Here is a 21,413-nt window from a genome sequence, read left to right as displayed (position 1 = left end):
CCTCGGGAGTCAGAAAAGCCCGGGTTCCAGCCCTTCTCCCTCCCTGTGACTTTGGGGATCAGGTAGGCTGTGTGAGCCTCAGTTTCCTCACCCATAACACGGGAAAGCTGCTTTCTCCGTCCTAGAGATCTCCTCCCTTGTTCTGCAAACTACCAGTGCCCCCCCAGCCAAAGACACAAGCCGGGGCATCTCAAGCAGACGGGCGTCACCTAACCTGGTAAACAGAGACTATTCTCAAAGATGCCACTTATGGTCCTTTTGTTGTGCTGCTTCTTGATGCCAGCTTTACAATTTTTACAGTCACCGAGTAGATTGTGACCTGTACTTTACCATTTATGTGCCCAGTTACACTTAAAACTAGGTTCCACGAGGCAAGAGAGTTTTTCCCCTCGAACCTCAAGTTACATTGAGATGTAGGTTGCAGAAGAGGGTCATTGGAAGGTCACCACCGGTCCTAGTCCTCACCCACCAGCCCCACAAGTGAGAATTAAGTTATAACCATAAGAAATTGAGAAGTATTCCAGCAAAGTTTGCCAAAATATGAGTCCTGTTTCCTAATAGTCACATTTGCTTATTTATTTGATGAATATTTACAGGGGCCTTGCTAAGAGCCAGGTACCGTACTAGGCAGGCACAAGGGATGCGATGGGGAACAAAGTAAACGTGGCCCCGGCCCTCCCAGGGCTGATTGAGGGGATAGAGGATGGTAAACAGGGAAGCAAAGAAGGATTTCATTTCAAATTAAGGTTAGTTCTGGGGCGCCTGGGTGGTCAGCTTCCGACTCTTGATTTCGGCTCAGGTCATGATCTCACTGCTCACGAGACTGAGGCCGCTCTGAGTCGGGCTCTGTGTTGACAGTGTGGAGCCCGCTTGGGATTCTCTCTCTCCCTTTCTCTCTGCCCCTCCCCTGCTTGTGCACACATGCTCTCTCTCTCTCAAAATAAATAAGCCTAAAAGCATTTTTTTTAAAAAAACAACAACAAATTGAGGTTAGTTCTATGGGAGCAACCTGCTTTCTTTTCTTTTTTTTTTTAATGTTTATTTATTTATTTATTTTGAGAGAGAGAGAGAGAGAGAGAATGAGTGGGGAGGGGTGGAGAGAGAGGGAGAGAGAGAATCCCAAGCAGGTTCAGTGCTGTCAGCAGAGCCCAATGGGGGGCTTGATCTCACGAACTGCAAGATTATGACCTGAGCAAAATCAAGAGTCAGACGCTGAACTGACCGAGTCTCCCAGGGGCCCCCTGGGAGCAACATGCTTTCTCTTGAAGGAGTCAGGGAGTCTTTCTCCAAGGAAGGTGAGACCTAGAAAATGAGAAGGAATTGGCTTGCCAAGGATGGGGAGAAGCGCCCCAGCTCAGGGGGAGAGCTGCTTAAACACCCAAGCGGCCCGCTGTGCTCACAACTTGAAGACCAGTGTGGCAGGAGCCCGCAGAAGCGTGAACGCATCTGTGGGGAAACACACGGGCAGGTCTGCACCGTGAAACACCAGAGGGGGCAGTGGCGAAGGGAGGCCAATGAAAGCTTCTGTTTGAAGAGGGGAATGGCATGATCTAATACACAGGCGACCTTTGAACAACACAGGGGTTAGGGGCACCAACCCCTGTTGCTGTCAGAAATCCACACAGAACTTTGGACTCTCCCAAAACTTAACTATTAACAGCCTGCTATTGACCAGAAGCCTTACTGATAACGTAAGCAGTCAATTAACATGTAACTTGTATGTTACCCGTATTATATACTATGTCCTCTGTATTATATACCTATATACGGATATGTAATAATCTGTATTATCTATCTGTGTCCTTACTATGTATAAAGTAAGCTAGAGAAAAGAAAATGTTATTAAGAAAATCATAAGGAAAAGAAAATACATTCACAGCACTGCACTGCATTTATTTTTAAAAATCCACATGTAAGTGGACCTCTGCAGTTCAACCTGTGTCGTTCAAGGGTCAGCTGTGTATTCTTTAAAAACCACAGGCTCCGGGGCGTCTGGGTGGCTCAGTCGGTTGAGCGTCCAACTTCGGCTCAGGTCGTGATCTCACAGCTCTTGGGTTCAAGCCCCACGTCGAGCTCTGTGCTGACCTCTCAGAGCCCGGAGCCTGCTTCGGATTCTGTGTCTCCCTCTCTCTCTGCCCCTAACGCACTCTCGTTCTGTCTCTGTCTCTCTCAAAAATAAATAAACATTAAAAACAACAACAACAACAACAACAACAAACCACAGGCTACTGTATGGGTAGTGGACTGGAGGAAGGAAAGGTGGAAATAAGAAAGCTAGTTAGAAGGTTGTGACTATTACCTGGCAAGAGGTGATGGTGGCAGAGGCAATGAAAGCAGACAGGTAGATTTACATCAGTAAAGATGTGGCAATTTGTGTGGTCACGTGTAGGGGATGCCCGTCCGAAAGGGTTGGGAGGAATCAAAGGATTCCTTGATGCAAAGCCCCTTGCCTGGTTCGTCCACATGGACATTCAGTTAATAGTGGCTCTCACTGGGGCGCCTGGGGGGCTCAGTCGGTTGAGCGTCCAACCTCAGCTCAGGTCACGATCTCACGGTCTGTGAGTTCGAGCCCCGCGTCGGGCTCTGTGCTGACCGCTCGGAGCCTGGAGCCCGCTTCGGATTCTGTGTCTCCCTCTCTCTCTGCCCCATCCCTGCTTGCGCTCTGTCTCTCTCTGTCTCTCAAAAATGAGTAAACATTTAAAAAAAAATTTTTTTTTGCTCTTTAATAAAAAAAAAAAATAGTGGCTCTTACTGCATAAAGAGATGGCCAAGGACAGGCTGAACCACATGAAGAATAAGCCTCTTCCTCCCCCAAATCCTCAAGAGTCTTGGTCAGTTTATCCTAAACCGATGATTTCTGGTTATCATCGCGATCACTATCATCGTTGTTATTTTTGTAAACAACAGAACCCACTCCTAGGTTGAAATACGCTTCGGTTGCCTCAGGGGTGGGGAGCCTGGCATTTCCCCCTTCTCCGTGTCCCTTGGTGGACGCTGTACCCCACGCCGAACCCCTGGACTCTAGAGAGTTCTGCTACGAAAGGTGGTATTTTAGGACAAGACTGCCGTCCGGTCCATCAACTTCTCTCACTAGACGCGAGTTGAACCCCCAGTAAGTATGAACCAGCATCACTCTATACCCTCAAGACTTTCACAGCACACACAGGGCACGCAGACGTGCTCGCAGCCCGGTGTGGTTATGTACCACGAATGCCCGGCTCAAGAGGTTAGGGCAGGCTGCGTGGGAAGAAACAGCGACCCCTGAGCAGGCGCCGAAGGAGTCTTCTAAGGGACGGGCGAAGGACAGGCATGCCACAGGAAGCCGTGTGGTGTCCTAAGCTAGATTCTCGAGGAGCAAACGTGAGATGAGCGTGTGTGTGCAACCAGTTTATTAAGGAAGTGCTCCCTGTGAGCCCAGGAAGGGAAACTGAGGCTCCAGGAGGTGAAAAGACCTTCCACCCTGGGGCGCCACGGCTTGTCGGTTGAAGAGCCAGGACGGGCTGCTGGGGCTGGCTATTTGCAGGCCCCGAGCCTTCCTTACCCCTGTGCTCCTCTGCCCTGTGCTGGCCCGTTGCCTCGCGCCCACACGCACAGTGGGAAGGCCATTCTGAGCAGGTGGTAGGGATCACAGTCCTGGGTGGTAAGCAGCTGGCCCTTTGTTTCAGGAGCGACCCTCGGCTCTGGTGGCCTGAGCAGCACATCACGTGCCGACTCCGGGGTCTGTTGACTCTGGCGCTCTTCCTGGTGAGGCCTGGTCCCTCACCAGATGCATAGCTCCTCGCCCGGATAGCCTGAGGTGGATGAGCTGTCCTCTAAAGAGCAGCCGTGAGGATTATCAGCAGTGGTGGCTATAAAACCTCTCAACGCGGCGTCGAGAGCTCAGCCCGTTCCCAACAGACGCGGCCCATGATTAACCACAAAGGGATCATGGCACCAGCCCAGCTCTCGCCTCTGCAAACTCTAACAGAGCAGGCCATCTCCGACACCCGGCACCTGGCAGCCACGGGCACGGGTGACGTCTCTGTTTGTCACGGCACAGACGTATGATGCTGATCTCGCCAAACGCGCCGTTTATTTTCTGTTCATTGATGTGGTCTCCAGAAGTCTCCCTGCTCCCCTGAGCGGGTGTGCTTTCCGAGGGCTGTGTTCTGAGGGCAGTTGAAGACGTGGTTCTGCTGAGAACATTTCCTCCCCCCTCGCCTACCCCCTCGCTGGCTGTTAGATGTAATCAGAAGCAGGTGGAAATGTCATCTCATCGTCCCAGATGTTCCGTCCCCTCCACTTTTTCTCTTACTCGAATTCCTGCTCTGTGAGGTGTGTGTGAGGTCGACTGCAGAGAGCGTCTTGCCGTCGTAATTGACCTTCAGCCGACCTGGGTCTGAGGTTGAACCTCCCTTTGGGTAGTGCTGACTGCACCGTCCTCTCAGCCCCGGACACCCTTGTCCCGCAGGGGCCTGGGCCAGGCGCCCCCCGTTGTGGTCATGTCCTCAGGCCTCACAGAGACCTGAGCGTTGCCAGCTGTGACACGAGGCCTACTGGCGGTGGTGGGAATTTGAAAGTTTCCAGAAACACAGAAACGAGTCCAGCACTGGGATTCGGGGTTGCCGGCTGCCTCAGACCGGAAGTTGGCTTCCGGAGGTTCCCAGACACCGGCTCGCCAACCTCAGGTGCGTGAAACTCCCCAGCAGCCGGCAGGACACCCAGGATGTGGGCCCGCGCTTGCCCCGGCCTGACGTCCGTCCTCCTCACAGCCTCTGTGGAGACAAATCCGCAAGCCCCTCCTTCTCTTACGTATTATTAGTTCACGTCCGGCACGCGAGCCTCCCGGCTTTCATCCACGGCTGTGCCATCAGCCACCCCCTCGCCGGGCAGAACTGCCACCTCGGGTCTCCCGGCCTCCACCACCGGACCCCCCACCGTCCACAGATCTTTTCCCCTTTTTCCTCACCTCCTTTCGTGCTGGAAGCACATCTCCCCTGCACCACTTCCCCTGCAACCCTGCTACCAGGGCTGTTTGTTCCTTGAACACCAACCCCCCCCCCCCCGCCCCCGTGCGAAGTTCTCCCTTCTCATCTACTGTCATTTTTCAGCTAAGTGCTCCCGGCAAACTGTGAACCATATCCCTCCCCGGGTCCAAACCCTGCGTCAGGTTCCCGTTTCTCTTAAGATAAAACGTATGATTCTTAACCCAGCCTCCAGCCCTTCCTAGTTCTCCAGCTTCACCTTGAACATCTTCCTTTGGCGCCTTGTTCATTCTGCCTGCTCCGACCCCGCTGTCTGCTGGCCCTGTCTCACCCCTGCCAAGCTTACTGCGGCCACAGGGGTTTTGCATATGCTGTTCCTTCTCTTTGGAATGCTGTTCCCTCCCCTCTCTTTGACTCATTGCTCTCAGCTCCAGCAGCTCCTCCAGGAACTTTTTCTGACTGCCACGCCTGTCTCAGAGTCTTTTATGACCATGAACCTCTGCCTTGGGGCACTGGCCAAAATTATAATTTCACATCTATGTGTCTAATTGATCAGTATTCTCTGAAAGCCAGAAGCTTCGTGAGGACAACACTATCTGCTTGATTCATCAAGGACCCCCTACAAGTGCCCGGCACGTAGCAGCTGCTACATAGACAAACAGATGGATGGATGGATGGATGGGGTGGACAGACAGATGAATGGATGGACAGATGGGCGTGTGGGTAGGTGGACAGATGGATGCACGGATGGCCAGAACTCCCCGCTGAGAAATAACATTTGCAAATATATTTTTGAGGTAGAGAAGAGAACACTCAGAGACTCCGGCTTCAAACCCCAGCATCTTCTGTTGTAGACTGAATTATACCCATGCTCCACCTGATGTTAGAGCCGAGAGGACACTGCATTCACGAGCCACACCATGAATCACAATCCTGGTTTAGGTGGCTGGAGAACGTGCATTTGAAGCCTTGTTCTGTAGGAATTCACAGGGTGCTGGAGCCCGTCAACAGGAAGATGCATCATTACCTTACAGAGTGATAAGGACTAAGAGACAGCACTGCTTGGCTAGGGTTTTAATAAGTCCTGTGGAGCCATGGGGGTCCCTTGATCCGGTTCAGGGCCTGCTGCGGCTGGGGTAGGGAGGGACGGCGTAGGAAGGGGGTGCTGAGCGGGCTGGGCTCGGGCTGCCTACCTTCTCTACAACCAGAGAACCTCTGTTTTCTTCCGTTTTGTACATTGAGATGCCACAATAGGGCTTCTCTGCTAACAGAGGCTGAAAATGGCAATGTTTCCAAAAGCTCAAAGAATGACTAATTCTGCCAAAAAGTCAGGTTTCTTGGAACAGCAGATGTAGGAGCAGAGTCTCTCTTTTTCCATTTTTTTTTTTCCAACTTGGCTTTAAAACACTGAGTTAAAAAGAAGTTTTAAGAGCAAAAAAACAGAAAAAAAGGAAAAAAAAGCCCCATAATCTCAAAAAAGCACCTGTGTACTTTTAAAACTTCCAGCCATGTTTCTGCAAAGCTGACGTCTTCTAGATATTAAATTGCTATCTTGATTTTTTTTTTGCACTTAATGTTGTAACATTTGTCATTTCCCCATGATATTATCCTATTTTCAAAAGTATTTAAAACTTGGAAATCAGGCAAAAAGATGATTGCATGTCCTTCCGATGGTAGACTGGAACGTTCCCTGGCCCCTTTCTGCTCCAAGTATGGACGAATGGCATTGGCGTCACCAAGGAGAGAGAGAGAGAGCACATATGCACGTGAGTGGGGGAGGGGCAGAGAGAGACGGAGAGAGAGAGGGAGAGAGAGAGAATCTCAAGCAGGTTCTACCCTGTCAGCACGGAGCCCAAAGTGGGGCTCCAAGCCATGAACCGTGAGATCATGACCTGAGCCAAAGTCAGAAGCTTAACCAAGTGAGCCACCCAGGCACCCCTGAATACTTTTAAGATGAGCAATATTGGATTTCGTCAAATGGACAAGAACAGAAAGGCATTGCAGGCGGCCAAAGCAGCCTGCAGAGGCCGGAGAGCACAGTTCTGGCTGGCGAGATGATGCAAACCAACAAGGATGGGGATGATGGCCCGGCAAGGGGCTGGCAAGGTACGAAGGAGACCAGACTGTAAAGAACTTGGGACCCTGGAATATGTATTCAGCGTAAAGAGAAGTCACCAAGAGCGTAAGCAGAGAAGCAACATAAGACCTGCGTTTTAAGAAGACAACTCCTGGGGCACCTGGGTGGCTGACTCTGGCTCAGGTCATGATCTCACAGCTCCTGAGTTCAAGCCCCGCATCAGGCTCTGTGCTGACAGCTCAGAGCCTGGAGCCTGCTTCAGATTCTGTGTGTGTGTCTCTCTGCCCCTCCCCTGCTCACATTCTCTCTCCCTCTCCCTCCCTCCCTCCTTCCCTCCCTCTCTCTCTTTCTCCTAAAATAAATATTTGGAAAAAAAAAAAGACAACCCCTGATGGCCTCTCCAGGGACCCTGAAAGGGTGCTATGAGATCAGACCAAGCCTGACCTGGAATAGTGACTGGGGATAGGAACAAGACAATACAGAGAAAAGATACGTGGAGAGGTCCAGGGGCGTGACCAGGATCACCAGCTCTTTAGTGGTATAGTCGAGGCTTCATGGTCCCTGCTTGTTGACTCCCCGCTGTAGTCCGGCTGCTGTGCCTTCCTTTGGGGTTTTATCTGAGATGTGACTTCTTAAAGCTGCAGGACGCTCTGATTTTCTCCCCCCCCCCCCGCCCCCGTGAGCTCATTAGAGTCTTGACGCACGGGAACCCGCTCTGCCAAAGCACGAGACATGCATCCAAGAAGACGGACAGCATCACTAAAAATAAGAAAGGATTAAACACACATTCCGGCGAAGTGACAGAGCATTCTTGTGGAATTTGCTAGACTAAACTGCTGTGGATACTCTTAGCTGTGTCTGTATCCACAAAACCAGATCTCCAGCATGGCTTTGCCAGGACGCAGATTTCTGATGCGGAGGGCAGGCAGCGTCCCTGAGAAGCCATCGGGGTGATCCAAGGGGCTCGACCACAGCTGACCCACACTGAGCTCACAGCCTGTCTCAGCAACTCTCTGTCGACGAGAAGGTTTGGCAGACTTATGTTACGTGACCCTGCGCTGGGAATTTTCACAACGCTATCTGATTTTACCTCTCAGACCCCCGTTTCACAGAGGAGGAAACGGAGGGCGGTATCTTGGCTGTCTAAGACCGTACCTGTTGGCCATAGTGCCTCAAGGCTCATCTGTACAAGACGCCATGAGAGATTCTGAATGTGGGGGGTGACTCAATCCACAGCCTTTCAGGGGCAAGAACCCAAGGGCGTGAATCTTTCTTTAAAGACCTGAATCTCTAGTCTGAACGGATGGGCGCATGATGGCAGACTTCAGAGTTGACGCTGTGCCATTCCAGGTGTACTGAGGACAGAAGCAGGTGCAGCTAATCCAGGCCCTTAGAAGTCAGGGTCACGGTGACCCGTGATGGGGAGGTGGTTAGCTGGAAAGGCGTGCAAAGGGGACTTCCGGGGGTTCTGGTCCCATTCTGTTTCTTATTCTGGGTACTGGTTGCACCTGTGCATTTAGCCTGCGTGGGATAAGAATTCAGTGAGCTGTGCACTTGGGTTGTGTTTACTTTTCTCTGTGTATATTAGACATCAGTAAATAGTTTTTAAAAATGGAAAAGTAGCCAACCATGCCCAACCTCAAAAATACCTCCCTGCCGGCAGTGATGGAGAAATCACCTTCTGTTTGTCAGAGCTGGGTTCTGCCCGGTGCCATGCTTGGGGCTCTGTGTGTCTTAGCCCCTTGAATTCTCTGCAGAGGTGCTGTTTTACCCCTATGTTGCAGATAAGAGAAAGGGGGCTCAGAGAGGTTAAGTACCTTGCCCAAGGTCACGTAGCCAGTGAGCACAGTACAGCAAAGAGGCCTCCTTTCCGTTCCCAGAATGACTATGTGTATAGGCAGTTTTCTTTCATTTGCCCCCATGTAGGAAGGGATGGTCTCTGCTCTGCCTGATTTTCTTTGAGATGAGGCTCTGGATTCAGCGTCCATGGGTGCAACTATGGCAGCTTGTCTGCCTCATGACTGGCCATCCAGCCCCTCCCCCCAGCACACACCCCTCCCCTCCTACTCGGGCTGTGGGAATGGACGCAATGAGATCGAGATGTACACCTTTGCTTTTCTTATCACCAGGGCACCGTCAACAAATGGCCTATTTAACCAACAGGTAGTCTTTAAGAAGAGCCACCGTCATCTAGGCGCTCCGTGGTGCAGTGTTGACAAGCTCAGATCTGGGGGGTTGGGGTTGGCTGGACCTGAGTTCAAATCCTGAGTCTGTACTTCAGCTACTTGGCTCAGAGAAAGAGGCTTGTCCTCTCTGGGCCTCCCTGGTCCCCCTCTGTCAAATGGGCATTGAATCCCTCACCGGGTAGTTGTACAACGTGGACAGGAGATTACAAGACACAGAGGAGCATTTGGGAAGAGTTAGCTGGGAGCCGGGCCCTAAAAGGGGCCATAAGCAGTGCTGGTCACTGTAAGGTACTGTGCCCCATCACCCCACGCAGCTTGAGTGGGGAATCCTTGGGCTCCCATGATGAGTGAGGCTTCCAGGCAAGGTGGAAGCCACAGCTGGCCTCCAGCATCCAGCTAGGTTCAGACAGGCTCTCCCCAAGGAGGGGATGGCCCAGCGTGGACAAAGACCCGGGGATGGGCCAGCTGGGCAGCCGAGGGAAACAATGACTGCCCAGAGCTGGGACTTTTGTCTCTTTTGCAGCGAGCTTGAGTGGGCAGTGATCGTTAGGGCAAAGTTACTATGCGGCAAGGACACAATGGATGCTTGGAATTCTACAAAACCAAACCCCACCGTGCCCAGTGGGGCTGGAGCAGAGCCAAAGGGTCCAATTAGTGTTGAGCCAATACATGTTAAGCAATCCGTTCTCCGGCAGGCGGGTGGGGGGCCCTGACTTGTCTCCCAATTTCTGCAGTGTAAATGCCCACACGTCGATGCAGCCAGGAAGAGGAGCACACAGCTGGCCCTTGCCGGCCGATGGCCAGTTCCAGCACACCACTGACTTCCCATGAAACTTGGGGAAACTTGCCTCACGGAGGCACGGGCTGGGATTGCACACGGTTCCCCCCGAAAACCAGAGCCCGGAGCTTCAGGAGTGAGGGTCTCCAGTGTGCTAGGCATTGCCATGAGACCGGAGACGGATGGTGTCCCGGCCCTTGGGGAGTGACAGTCTGTCAGGAAAGTGGCATCCGTCAAATGCTTGCGCTGAGCGACACGTTGAGCTGAACACTTGGAAAGAAGCCGGCACGCCCACGTCCTCCATGGCAAAACCGTGATGCACGGGAGGCTGCTGTTGCCCGAATGCAGAAGAGTGCGTCTTCTGAGACTTTCACCACACTTAGGTTCACTTCATGATATGGAAGTCAGGCTTGTTGTTGTTACAACCCTCTCAAGACCTGGGGCGTGGATTTTTCACCCCCTGAGGGTGAAATTTCACCCATCAGGGGGTGAAAAATCCATCGGTCTACAACCAGGAGAGAACTGAACAGAGTCCAGTCTTCAGTAACAACAGACTGGACTCCTCTGTAGTTCGCTCCGAACGTCAAGCCCAGGCCGGGCTCTGTCACGCTATGGGCACTTCCATTTGAAAATCATTCCCCCTTCTGCTCTGCCTCCTAGGTGATCTTCGAAGCCTTGCACAATCTGGAGCCCCGTGGCTATGTCGTGGGCTGGATCATTGCCATAAGTCTGCTGGTGGGAATACTCATCTTCCTGCTGCTGGCTGTTCTGCTCTGGAAGGTGAGTCTGGTGATTGCAGGGCCCTGTGGAGCCCCCACCCATGTATGCCCAGCCCTCCTGCCTCGCGAGGATCCTCTTGAAAGGAGCTTCCTTTTAGAACTTCCTTCACGGTGCAGGTACAGTGAAGCAAGGTCAGCGTCCCCCTCAGGTTCGAATGGACTCTTGGCTCCACTTGAGACCATTACAGCCGAGGCCTGGACCTTTAGAGCGAGAGCAGACGTCTCAGCCCCGCCCTGTTCTTACCTTCTCACTGGTCCCAACAGAAAGGTGGGAGCCCAACTCCACGACAGAAGCCTGGGAGGAACAGCAGGGCCTGGGGTGGTTCACCGTTTGCTCGGAGAAAACACAAGCAAAGCAAAAGCCGAGCGACTCTGTGTTTTCTTCCCATGTGGAACAGGAAAAGGACTTTTGCCCCGAGGACTCGGGCAACTAAGATGAGATATAGTCCAGAGTTCCGCCTGGGGAGCTGCGTGGTCCATTCTCCCAACCCCGGGTGGTTCACTTGTAGGTGAGCCTGGGGATACACTTGCCCTGCGTCCTTCACCGGGGAACACCGGCCCCTCCTTCTTGCCTCTTGTCACTTTCTCAAGGGGAAAGGGGTGTCCACACCCCAAGTCTGAGCTGGCTTCTTTGCCTCACACTCTCAGAGGTCTGGAGTCCCTTCCCCTCAGAGCCTCTGTGCTCGTCAGTAGCAACCTCAGAGTCATTATCTAGCGAAGGTGTGCCCCTCCTTCTGAGCGCTCATGTCCTAGGTAAGTGGATCCCCGGTTGGTCCTTACGTCTCCAGGTCCTAGAATAGCACCAGGGGGCAGAGCTGGGACTTGTTGCCACCAAAGCCCTGCTTTGCTAGTGTTCCGGGTTTCAGATGCAGGTGGGAGGCAGCCTCTTATATCATTATGGACGGATGCTTTAAATTCAAATCATTACTTTCTTGGGGGTCACAAAATAATTTGTATTCATCGATCAGACGTTGTAACCTGTCAATAAGAAAAAAAAGGTATATGGGGCGCCTGAGTGGCTCAGTCGGTTGAGCGTCTGACTTTGGCTCAGGTCTTGATCTCCCGGCTTGTGGGTTCGAGCCCCGCGTCTGGCTCTGTGCTGGCAGCTTAGAGCCTGGAGCCTGCTTCGGATTCTGTCTCCCTCTCTCTCTGCTCCTCCCCCACTCGTGCTGTCTCTCTCTCTCTCTCGCAGAAATAAATAAACATTAAAAAAAAAAAAAGGTATAGGGGCGTCTGGGTGGCTCCATGGGTTAAGTGTCCGACTCCTGATTTCAGCTCAGGTCGTGATCTCACGGTTCGTGGGTTCGAGCCCCACATCAGGTTCCATGCTGGCAGCGTGGAGCCTGCTTGGGATTCTCTCTCTCTGCCTCTCTCTTTGCCCCTCCTCTGCTTGCTCTGTCTCTGTCTCTCTAAATAAATAAACAAATAAATAAATAAAGACTTAAAAACATTTTAAGTCTCTAAAAGAAAAAAAGTACAAAAACACTCAGGAGTCCGCATCTCAGAATAACCACGATGAACAGTATTGTCTCTTCTTGACCTTCTCTGTAGAGATGTAGACCAAGCATTCTCATAGCACCTATTTATTTTTGAGAAGGATGTTGAACTTCCCAGTAATACACACGACATGTTTAGAGGTACAATGCCTCTAACGTTAAAGCAGTGGGTCCAATTGTTCATCTGAAATAAAAGCGTAATACACATACTTGTATCCCAGAAGTCGAGACACAGGAAACACCGTGTTTTCACTACACATTCTTCAGACTGACAATTGGGCTGATTGCTGTAAGTGGAGGGCTACGTCACCTGAAAAAGTTCTGGAGGTTTAAAGAAAACTACCTGGAACACATTCCTTGAAGAGAAGTTTCTCTTACGTTCCCATGCTTCTCAGACATTCCGTGTACTCTTTTCAGCCTCCCCCGCCCCACCCCGAACACAATACTGCAAACATCTTTCCATGTTGTTAAAAACCCACCTCCAGGCGGCCCCATGTCTGCACGCACCCATCCTGTCCCCCGATGCTGGGAGCCAGGTGGTTCCTGGATTCACACCCCCTTTAAACGGTGCCGCAGTGAATATCCTTAGAGCCAAATATTTGCACAAATCCTTCATTATGTACTTAAGATGAAACCCTAGAAATGGAATTACTGAGTCAGAGGAAATGCACACTTTAAGCCTTTTATTACATCCTGCAAATCACCTCTAGAAAGGTTATACCCATTCCCCCTCCCCCAAGCACTCTATCAAAAGTGTCCATTTCCCTATATATTTGCCAGGAGTGGATATTACCTGTTCAAAAAGAAACAAAAAGTAATCTGCCAATTTGTCGTTTGTTTAATCTGCGTGGCCAGATAGGTTCTCAACGCCCCCTTGTGTCCTCCGACTCCTTCCGGCTGGGACGGCCTCAGGTCTGCAGTCAGAGAACAAAGCCAGCTCAGTGTTTGATCTGAAAAGACAGCAAGAGCTTTGGTTGGTGTGTGTGTGTGTGTGTGTGTGTGTGTGTGTGTGTACTCCTTCCTTCTGCCTTTGGGCTCCTCAGATGACAGGAAGTCCTCCAAGGCTGGGTACGTGAGACCAGACAGGGACAGAGAGTGGGCAGTGTGGTGGCCATGCCCCATACCTGCTCATGAGGGAATGCCCTCCTTCTGGCCACCCCCCTTGGCCCTGCCATTCAGGGCTGTGTCCCAACTCTGTGTACACACTCGTGTCTTCTTCCACCTGCCATCTGCCTAGCTTTGCTTCCGCTGTGTTTGTTTAAAGAACGAGGTTGCAGGAGATAGCTGCCGTGGGTAGTCAGGACCCTGATGTCCCCCAGCTGCCGTGTGATCCAAAGGGCCAGGACCCGAGGAGGCGGACCCCACCCTCTACCACGGACTGGGCGAGGGGGCAGAGTGGTGGCAGTCAAGCGGTGGCGTTACCCCAGACGAGGTCTTGCCATCACTAACGAGGGGGAAGCGCAGGGTCTAACAGCACCTTTAAGGAAGCAGTTAAATGACACCAAAGCGGAAAGCCACTTTGCTCATCCTCCAAGAGCAATATTTCATTTCAGCTCAATTTATTGAACGTTTACACCTGGATACGACGATAATTGGGACTCCTCCCTGCCCCTGAATGCTTCGCCATCTAGCGCACAGACCTACAAATGGAATAGGGGGTGATAAGCGTGTGCAAACTTCTCTGGAAACTGAGAAGAAGGTACCGTTGAGACCTGGCTCTCACGTTTGCCAGCTGTGTGGCTGGCGACGGTCACCCTCTGTGACCCCCCGTTCCCTCAGTAAAACGGAGACCACAACCTCTAACTTGAGGTATAGGGAGGATGCAGGCAAAATGCTTAGCACCGAGCTGAACGCACGGAAGCACCCGAGAGAAGTCAGAGGACATTTCGCAAAGGAGGTGTCATCCAAGCCTGACCTTGGACGTGGTTTGAGTTCTCCAGGCAGGGAAGGGCAGGTGGATATTCCCTAAGAAGGAAGAGGAGGTGAGAATGGGAGCCGCGTGGGAGGTATGTCACAGGCAAGCAGTGGCCCGCAGTAAGATGGCCGACCCCGACTCTCTGAAAGCGCCCACCACCCAGGGGAAAGGGGAAAGGGGGGAGGGGTGGGTCTGTGGACAGAGCAGTGGCATGGCCAGAGCTGTCTCGGGAGAGAGATCTGGGGCCAGTACGGGGGCTAGGGCAGTGGCCACGGATGGAGGAGAGGAGAGCCAATTAGAGCGGGCTTTGGTGGCCGGTTGGACTGGGGAGGTCAGGAAGGAAGACAGTCCCTCACTGTTTTCACTAGACAGTGGACGGTTTCCCTTGGTGAGAGTAAGGAAGGTGCGATTTGAATTCATTCCGGAAGAGAGGCAGCTCGGGGTGAGGCATTCTGAGTGTGCGGGGCCTACAGGAGACTAGACTGGGCGTGAATCACTCCCAGGCCCCCTCACCCAGCAGGCGGAAGGTCTACAGAAGGACATCCCTGTCACCTCACCGGCCCGGCCCGCTTTCCCTTCCGTTTCCTACCTCAGGCATCACCAAGGCCCTTCTTGTCAGTTGCCAAAAAAAAAAAAAAAAAAAATCCCAGAAATCCATTCACAGCCACTTCAGCAAGAATTGTAAGGACGCAAGAGTACACATAGGCCCCAAAGGAGATGTGTGCATCCAGACCCAGAAAGTGGCCAGAAACCAAGCCAGATAACCCCCTCTCTCCCTCCCTTTGTCCCCCGCAGCCCCTCTACACTCCTGCATCCTGTTCTCCCCGAGCTGACCTGCCTCTCCACACTTCTCTGCACACAGGGAAAAACGGGTGCCCCCCGCTGCTCCTGAGGGGTACATCTCAGTGACTTCTAGCCCCAGACACAGACTGATTGGCCACCTCTGACGCCCAGCTCTGCAAGTCCAGGGGAGAGAATGTCCACCGCTGTGGGTGGAGGCAGGGAGCTGGCAGGGAGGGAATTTGGCTCAGCTTGGGTCCCATGTGCCCCACTGATCCCAGCAGCTAAGACTCGGGAAGGAGAAAGATTCAAGATGGCACTTTGGGAGGCGGGGTGGGGGTTGGGGTGACTCTCATAAAAGAAGGAAGTTAGACAGGCATTCGCCCCTTTAGGGTTTCATGGTTTCCTGAGGGGCCGTTGCTCAAGCTGTGGGCTTTTATATCGTACCTTTTAGCCGCTGCTGTGTAACACACTGCCCCCAAATTGAGGCGCATTGTATCTTATAAATGTGTGGGGCGGGAATCCAGGAAGGGTTTGCCTGGGTGATTCTTCTGCTCCCCGTGACATTGAGTGGGGTCACTCAGTGGCATTTCCCTGGCGGCCAGGCTGGTCTGAGGAGTCTAAGACAGCTTAGTCACATTGCTGGCACCTTGGTGAGGATGCCTGGGGGGCCGGACTCAGGCTGAGCCCCTCTTTCTCTCCATGTAGACTTAGAGCCTCCCCGGGGTGGGGTCTGACTTCTTACGTGGTGGCTGAGGCCCCAAGAGAGCATGGTGGAAGCTTCTCGTTCTCTTAAAGGCTGGCCCAGAACTGGCGTAGTATCATTCCACCATACTCGGTTGGCCAAAGCAGTCACCTGGCAGCCCAGATTCAAGGGAAGGGAAATAGACGCCACATCTTCATGGGAGGGGGGGCCGCCTTTCATCTGCACGTTCATGATGTTCAGAACTAGAGGCAAACGTTCAATCGTTTCTTCAAAAGTCAACGATTGTTTTCAAGTAGATGAGACCTCGCCTCTCTTCCATGGTGTCGGGGAAAATCATGATTGAGCTCCTTTGGGGAAAAGGGAGTAAAGGTAAATCTTGGTGCAACATTCATGAATGCACTCGGCATTCAGAGTGGGTAATCTCTTCAGGCAAAGCTACAATGCAGGAAGGAGGTTGACAGAGGAAGTTTAAGGAAAATATCGTTTTTCTTTTTTTTCTTTTTTCCTTTTAGAGAGAACACGTGCGTGTGCATGTGCATGAGTGGGGGAGGGGCAGAGGGAGATAGAGAATCTTCTTTTTTTAATATAATTTATTGTCAGATTGGCTCCCATACAATGCCCAGTGCTCATCCCAACAAGTGCCCTCCTCAATGCCCATCACGCACTTTCCCCTCTCCCCCACCCCCCATCAACCCTCAGTTTGTTCTCAGTATTTAAGAGTCTCTTATGGTTTGCCTCCTTCCCTCTCTGTAACTTGTCCCCCCCCTTCCCCTCCCCCATGGTCTTCTGTTAAGTTTCTCAAGATCCACATTTGAGTGAAAACATATGGTATCTTTCTCTGCCTGACTTATTTCACTTAGCATAATACCCTCCAGTTCCATCCACATCACTGCAAATGGCAAGATTTCATTCTTCGGAGAGAGAGTCTTAAGCAGGCTCCATGCTGAGCGAGGATCCCACAGGGCTCGATCCCACAACCCTGGGATCATGACCTGAACCGAAATCAAGAACCAGACACTCAGCTGACTGAGCCACCCAGGTGCCCCAATATCTTCTTTCTTAAACAGCTAACTAAATGTGATGACTTTCTAGGAGGTTGAAAATGGCAAACAAAATGTAGGATTATTGTGATGACCTATAGACTCCTAAAACTTCACCTACAGACCTCTTGTCAACTGTGATTCCTATGTCTATAACCTCAGAATGATGCCTTACATACAGTGAATTGATATCTGATATCATATGGACAGTCCAGTGCCTAGAAGTCTGTTGATTAGTCGGACTAAAAGCCAGCCTAATATGTAACTTCCATGGGAGGTCTTAATGGTTTGGACTTATTGCCACAGTTTGTATATATTCCCCTCTGTTTCTGTCAAGGGGAAAGCCACTGAGTGGTCCCCAGTCGCTACTGCTGACCAGGAGGTGCCTCCCTGGGGCCTTTGAAGACAGGTAGGCGGCGTTCAGGTCCTCTGCCTTGAGGAGCCACATCTCTTGAAGTTCCCTTTCGAGTGGCTCCTGACATGGCTCCCTGCGGTCGTTGGCCGTTGCCTCGAGCCGATGTGCCAAAAATGGCCATTCCCCACAATGTGCCACGTAAACACAAATCGTAGCGTGGTCGGGAGACGGAACAAAGCAGGTGGCTGTGCTGATGTATTCATTGTGCCACACGGGCCTGCGGGTCAGCACGCTTCACACTTGAAAGATGGCTAGTGCCTTCACTCAGCAGACAGTGTTGGGTCCCTACCAGGCGACAGACTCTGGGCAAAAGGACAGCGGTAGACAGAAGAGGCCTTAGTCAGTCTGGAAGACCTCTGGGAAATGCGGTTAAGTAAGTGACCAGAGATGGTGGCTGAGCCGTGTACACACACCCGAGCAGGACTTGGCCGGGCCAAGCTTGTGCCACCAGCTCCTGGGCCCTCCTGCATGTCCCTGTGGGGCCGCTGACGTGCCCATCATCCACTGTTGCTCTACGTGTTTATCTAAAAGAAACCCCTTACAGCTCAGCAGATGGCCTGTTCCGGAGCGGGGCTCCAGACCCCCCTCCGCCCCCCACCCCCACCACTGGCCGCCGCCTCTGGGCAGACCCGGGGCCTTCCCGAAGGTCCCCCCCACCCACCCACTGCACCTCAGGCGCTCTCCTGCTTGGCAGCCCCAGGCCCTGACTCCAGTACCAAATCCACAGCGAGGGCCCTGAGCTAACCAGCCCCTTCTTCAGATACTGAAATGGATCCTCATCAGCTTTGCCAAAGCTGGGATGTTAGCAGACGCCGAGGGCCATAATTTAAACTGTGCGTGTCAGGATTACGGTAGCCTGCCAAACCACCATGCGGGAAGAAAACTTTGAAACGTGAGACTCTTTTTAAGGGAGAAAAATCCAAATGAGTTCCCTCCCCTCTCCCTTAGCTCCTGCCCGGGCCTCGTGCCTCTCCAAGACACTCACAAAGGCCTGTTTACGGAAGAAAGCGTGGTTGCTCAGAGCTACGGTAGGGAGACCGCTTGGTGTGGGACTCGGGCACGTTAAGAAGCGCCTTCAGCTCCTTAAGCCAGCCTCTGAGTCAGGTGGCAAGCGAGTGAGGCCGCCAGGAGGCTCTTCCTCTAGGAGAAGAAGCCGCGTCTAGGGCCCCCCGCTTCTCTCTCCCTCCCACCCCCTCCCCTGGGCAGTTGGCCAGAACCCACAGGCCGCCCCTCGGTGGAGGAGAAACCCTCTGCCTCCTCCTCTCCCGTGTTCAAGGAACCGTCCCCTCCCTCCTCCTTGCCCCTTTTGCCAGGCGAGATGACCAGCAGCGAGGGAAGTGCCGCTCCCCGGCCAGCCCTGTGGCCAGCCCCTTCCCACGATGGCCGGGACCCCCCGCCCTCCCCTCTCCCAAGCACCGGGCAGGCGGGCTGCTCCCCGCCCTCAGCTGGGCCCGCTCCAAGAGCCTGCCGCTTTCGAGCTGGCGTTGGGTTCGTGGTTTTTATTTGAGAGCGTTACTTCTGACCTCAAGCAGAATCCCTGAGAAGAAGAAATCTGTGAAAGGGCTCAGAGAACGCGCAAGGTTTGGCGGCCCCTCCGGGGGTCGTTGGCCTTACCGCCTTCCCTCCAACCAGGCCCATCCTTGCCTCGCCTCCGGAGCAGGAACGCGCGGATCCACGCGCACGTGTGCGAACACACACAGCCACCAACACCCTTCACGCTGCCTCAATCAAAACCATGTGCCAGGGACACTCAGTGGGGACTTATTTATGCTTGGAAGTAAATATTGGGCTGATGTTGCCCTGCCGACATCTCCAGACAGAGACGTGCTGTGTAAATAGTCGGGTAACCGGAGAGACCGTAAACATGAGGCCCCGAGCTAGTCCAAAGAAGGAGTGTGTCCGAGGCCCTTGGAACGGCTTCCCGGGAGGTAACCCACAGGCCGGGGGAGAAGGGGGTGCGGATCTCACAAGAGCACAGATGCTGTGGAGTTGTGCAGTCCAGTCCCTCACTCACCCCAAATCGGGCTGGGGAGGAAGAGGCTGGTGCAGACCCCAAACCTCGGTCGGGCCTTCTCCTCTCTTCCTAGGCCTCGAGCCTCCCACAACACCTCCCTGATGAGGGCTATCCTGAGGAAATCTGCCGTTTCCCTAGTTGTTTTCGGGTAGGTTTTTGATAGAAGGTTATATCGGAAAATTGTGAGAGTCTGTCAGGAGGGCTCAGGGCGATGCGCTTTGGGGCTGCGGGCTGCCATCAGTCAGGGCCGGTGCGGACAAAAGCCAGAAAGCAAGCTGACGCCTCTGTCTGCAGCTGAGCAAGGCTTGGCTTGAGTCCTCCTCGAGGGTTTCCGTGAACGTTTCCTCCGCTGCAGACAGAACTGTTTTAAACACGGCCTTCTGCCCTTCTAGTGGCAATGCAAGCCCTTGGAAGGTTCCGGAAAAAAAAAAAAAAAAGTGCAGGACAACATTGACTCCCCTGGATGGGAATGGATTGTGGGGCTGCTGAGGGTCCAGCTTCAACTCATTATGAATCATCCCCCAGGGGGCGCAGCTGGCAGCCAAAGCAGGTTTGCCCAGCACTTCTCAGACGTCTCCCCCAGAGTAACCAGAGCCAGAGGAGGTGCCTAAGGAGGGCCTGCTGCCAGAGAAATGTCTTTGAAGTCTCAATTTATCTTCGTTCTAAGAATTTTATAACTCCTTGTGTGTATCCATCCTGTAGCATAAACATTGAAAATGCAGTTTTCCCGAAATTTCCAAAACCTCCTCGAAAACGATCGCCACCGGACGAGGGCTCCGTGTCTTGGGCCGCCTTCGCGTGAACCCTGGGTGTATGCAGCTGTGTGCCCCCCAGGCTGCAGCCCCGGGGTTGCGTTGGGAACCCGCCGAGGTCTGAGAATGCCATCGGTGTCTTAGAGCCAGGAAATGACCTCACCTGTGGCCCAGGAGATAGGTGGCTGGAGCACAAGCAGTCATCAGGACTCGGGGCTCCCCCTGTCGCGTCTCTCCCGTACACGTCTTCCGAGAAGGTCCTATGGCAATGGGCAGACCTGGTGTGACACAGGTGTTGGGGGACCACTGCTCGGTAAACTCAGAGCCTGGGCTTCGGGTTCTGTATCAAAAGCCACAGCGAGGCTCTAAACGGCCCAAAGCTGATATTCTCTTTTTCTGAAACGGAGTTAGCTTAGTTGTGTAAGAAACAATATTAGCTCGACAGAGAGCCACCACTCACCTTTGTGCAAACTAGCAAACAGAGCCCCTTCGTCCAGAAACTGTACTCCCATCCTTTAGAAAATTCAGGAAACCTGCGGATTTTGTTGAGGGGGGAAAAGACACTCTCCTGCCATCTGCTGGAAGATAGTTGTAATAAATGGACATGTCCATGATATCCATGCCGTGAGGGGCACTGCCCCCTTCATATAGTGCACAGCCTGCACCACTGTACCCAACCCCCTAGCCGTGAGAGTGGACTGAGTTTTAAGAAATGGTCTTTGGGCTGCATCGAAGAAGGGCAAACGCCAGTGGCCAGCTCCAGCCTTCCGTCTAAGAGGCCACGCCCGGGTTGTATCGGGCACAGAGCTCTTGAGACCCCGTGGTGTTGCAGTGGGGCATAGAGTTTGCAAGGCTCTTTTGTTTCTGAGAGCGGCATGACAGCCGTCCCGGGGGTGGGGAGGGATTCTTAGGACTAAAGCTGACACCACTCCACTTGAGAGAAAAGAGCTTGCTTCTGGATGCCTGCAGGAGATGATGGTGCTGTCACCTCGTTGGTAACAAGTATGACACTTAAACATGGGCACAAGGGAGCTCCATGTGACTGTGCATCTGTCTGCTCTAGACCCTTGCTAGATTGCTCGCACACTCTATTTTAAATCCTTAGGCTAGCACAGCTATGAGAAAGTGAGCCGACTTTTGTGCCGCTTGGAGATGAGCAAGAAAAGTCTGTTCAGCAGGACAAGGCAGGGCGCTGCTCCTTCGGTCTAGAACCCTACCAGCTGCCCCTGCCTCTCTTCCTGCGAGGGAGACTTCCAGTAAGTCAGAAAACACGGGGTGCTGTATGGCTTGACTCATGCTGCGTGACAAACCATTCCGAAGTTTAATGGCTTAAAAGCAGCAAACGTCTGTCTAGCTCACAAGTCTGTGGGTCGGGCTGAGCTTAACAGGGGGGTTCTCTGGTCTCGGGTAGACTCGTGTCTGCGCCTGCAGGCAGTTGGGGGTTGGCCGGTCTTCGGGGGCCTCACTGAGCGCGCTCGCATCTAGACCAAACTCGTGGAGGCTGGGCAGGG

The 21,413-nt window shown here is 52.9% G+C and overlaps 1 protein-coding gene across 4 annotated transcripts in view; it reads left to right on the top strand.

The window, feature by feature from the left end:
- Positions 1–21,413, top strand: part of ITGA9 (integrin subunit alpha 9) — a 361,953-nt gene that overhangs the window by 315,956 nt on the left and 24,584 nt on the right. For all 4 annotated transcript variants that reach the window (XM_043595760.1, XM_043595758.1, XM_043595761.1 and 1 more), the window contains one exon: positions 10,666–10,785. In XM_043595760.1, coding sequence (XP_043451695.1) covers positions 10,666–10,785 — 120 coding nt within the window. The remainder of the gene's footprint in view (positions 1–10,665; positions 10,786–21,413) is intronic.

The sequence above is a fragment of the Prionailurus bengalensis genome, chromosome C2, assembly GCF_016509475.1.
Source record: "Prionailurus bengalensis isolate Pbe53 chromosome C2, Fcat_Pben_1.1_paternal_pri, whole genome shotgun sequence".
In the NCBI taxonomy this organism is placed as follows: domain Eukaryota; kingdom Metazoa; phylum Chordata; class Mammalia; order Carnivora; family Felidae; genus Prionailurus; species Prionailurus bengalensis.
Note: the sequence above shows the minus strand (reverse complement) of the source record. Positions and strands in the feature narration are given on the sequence as shown.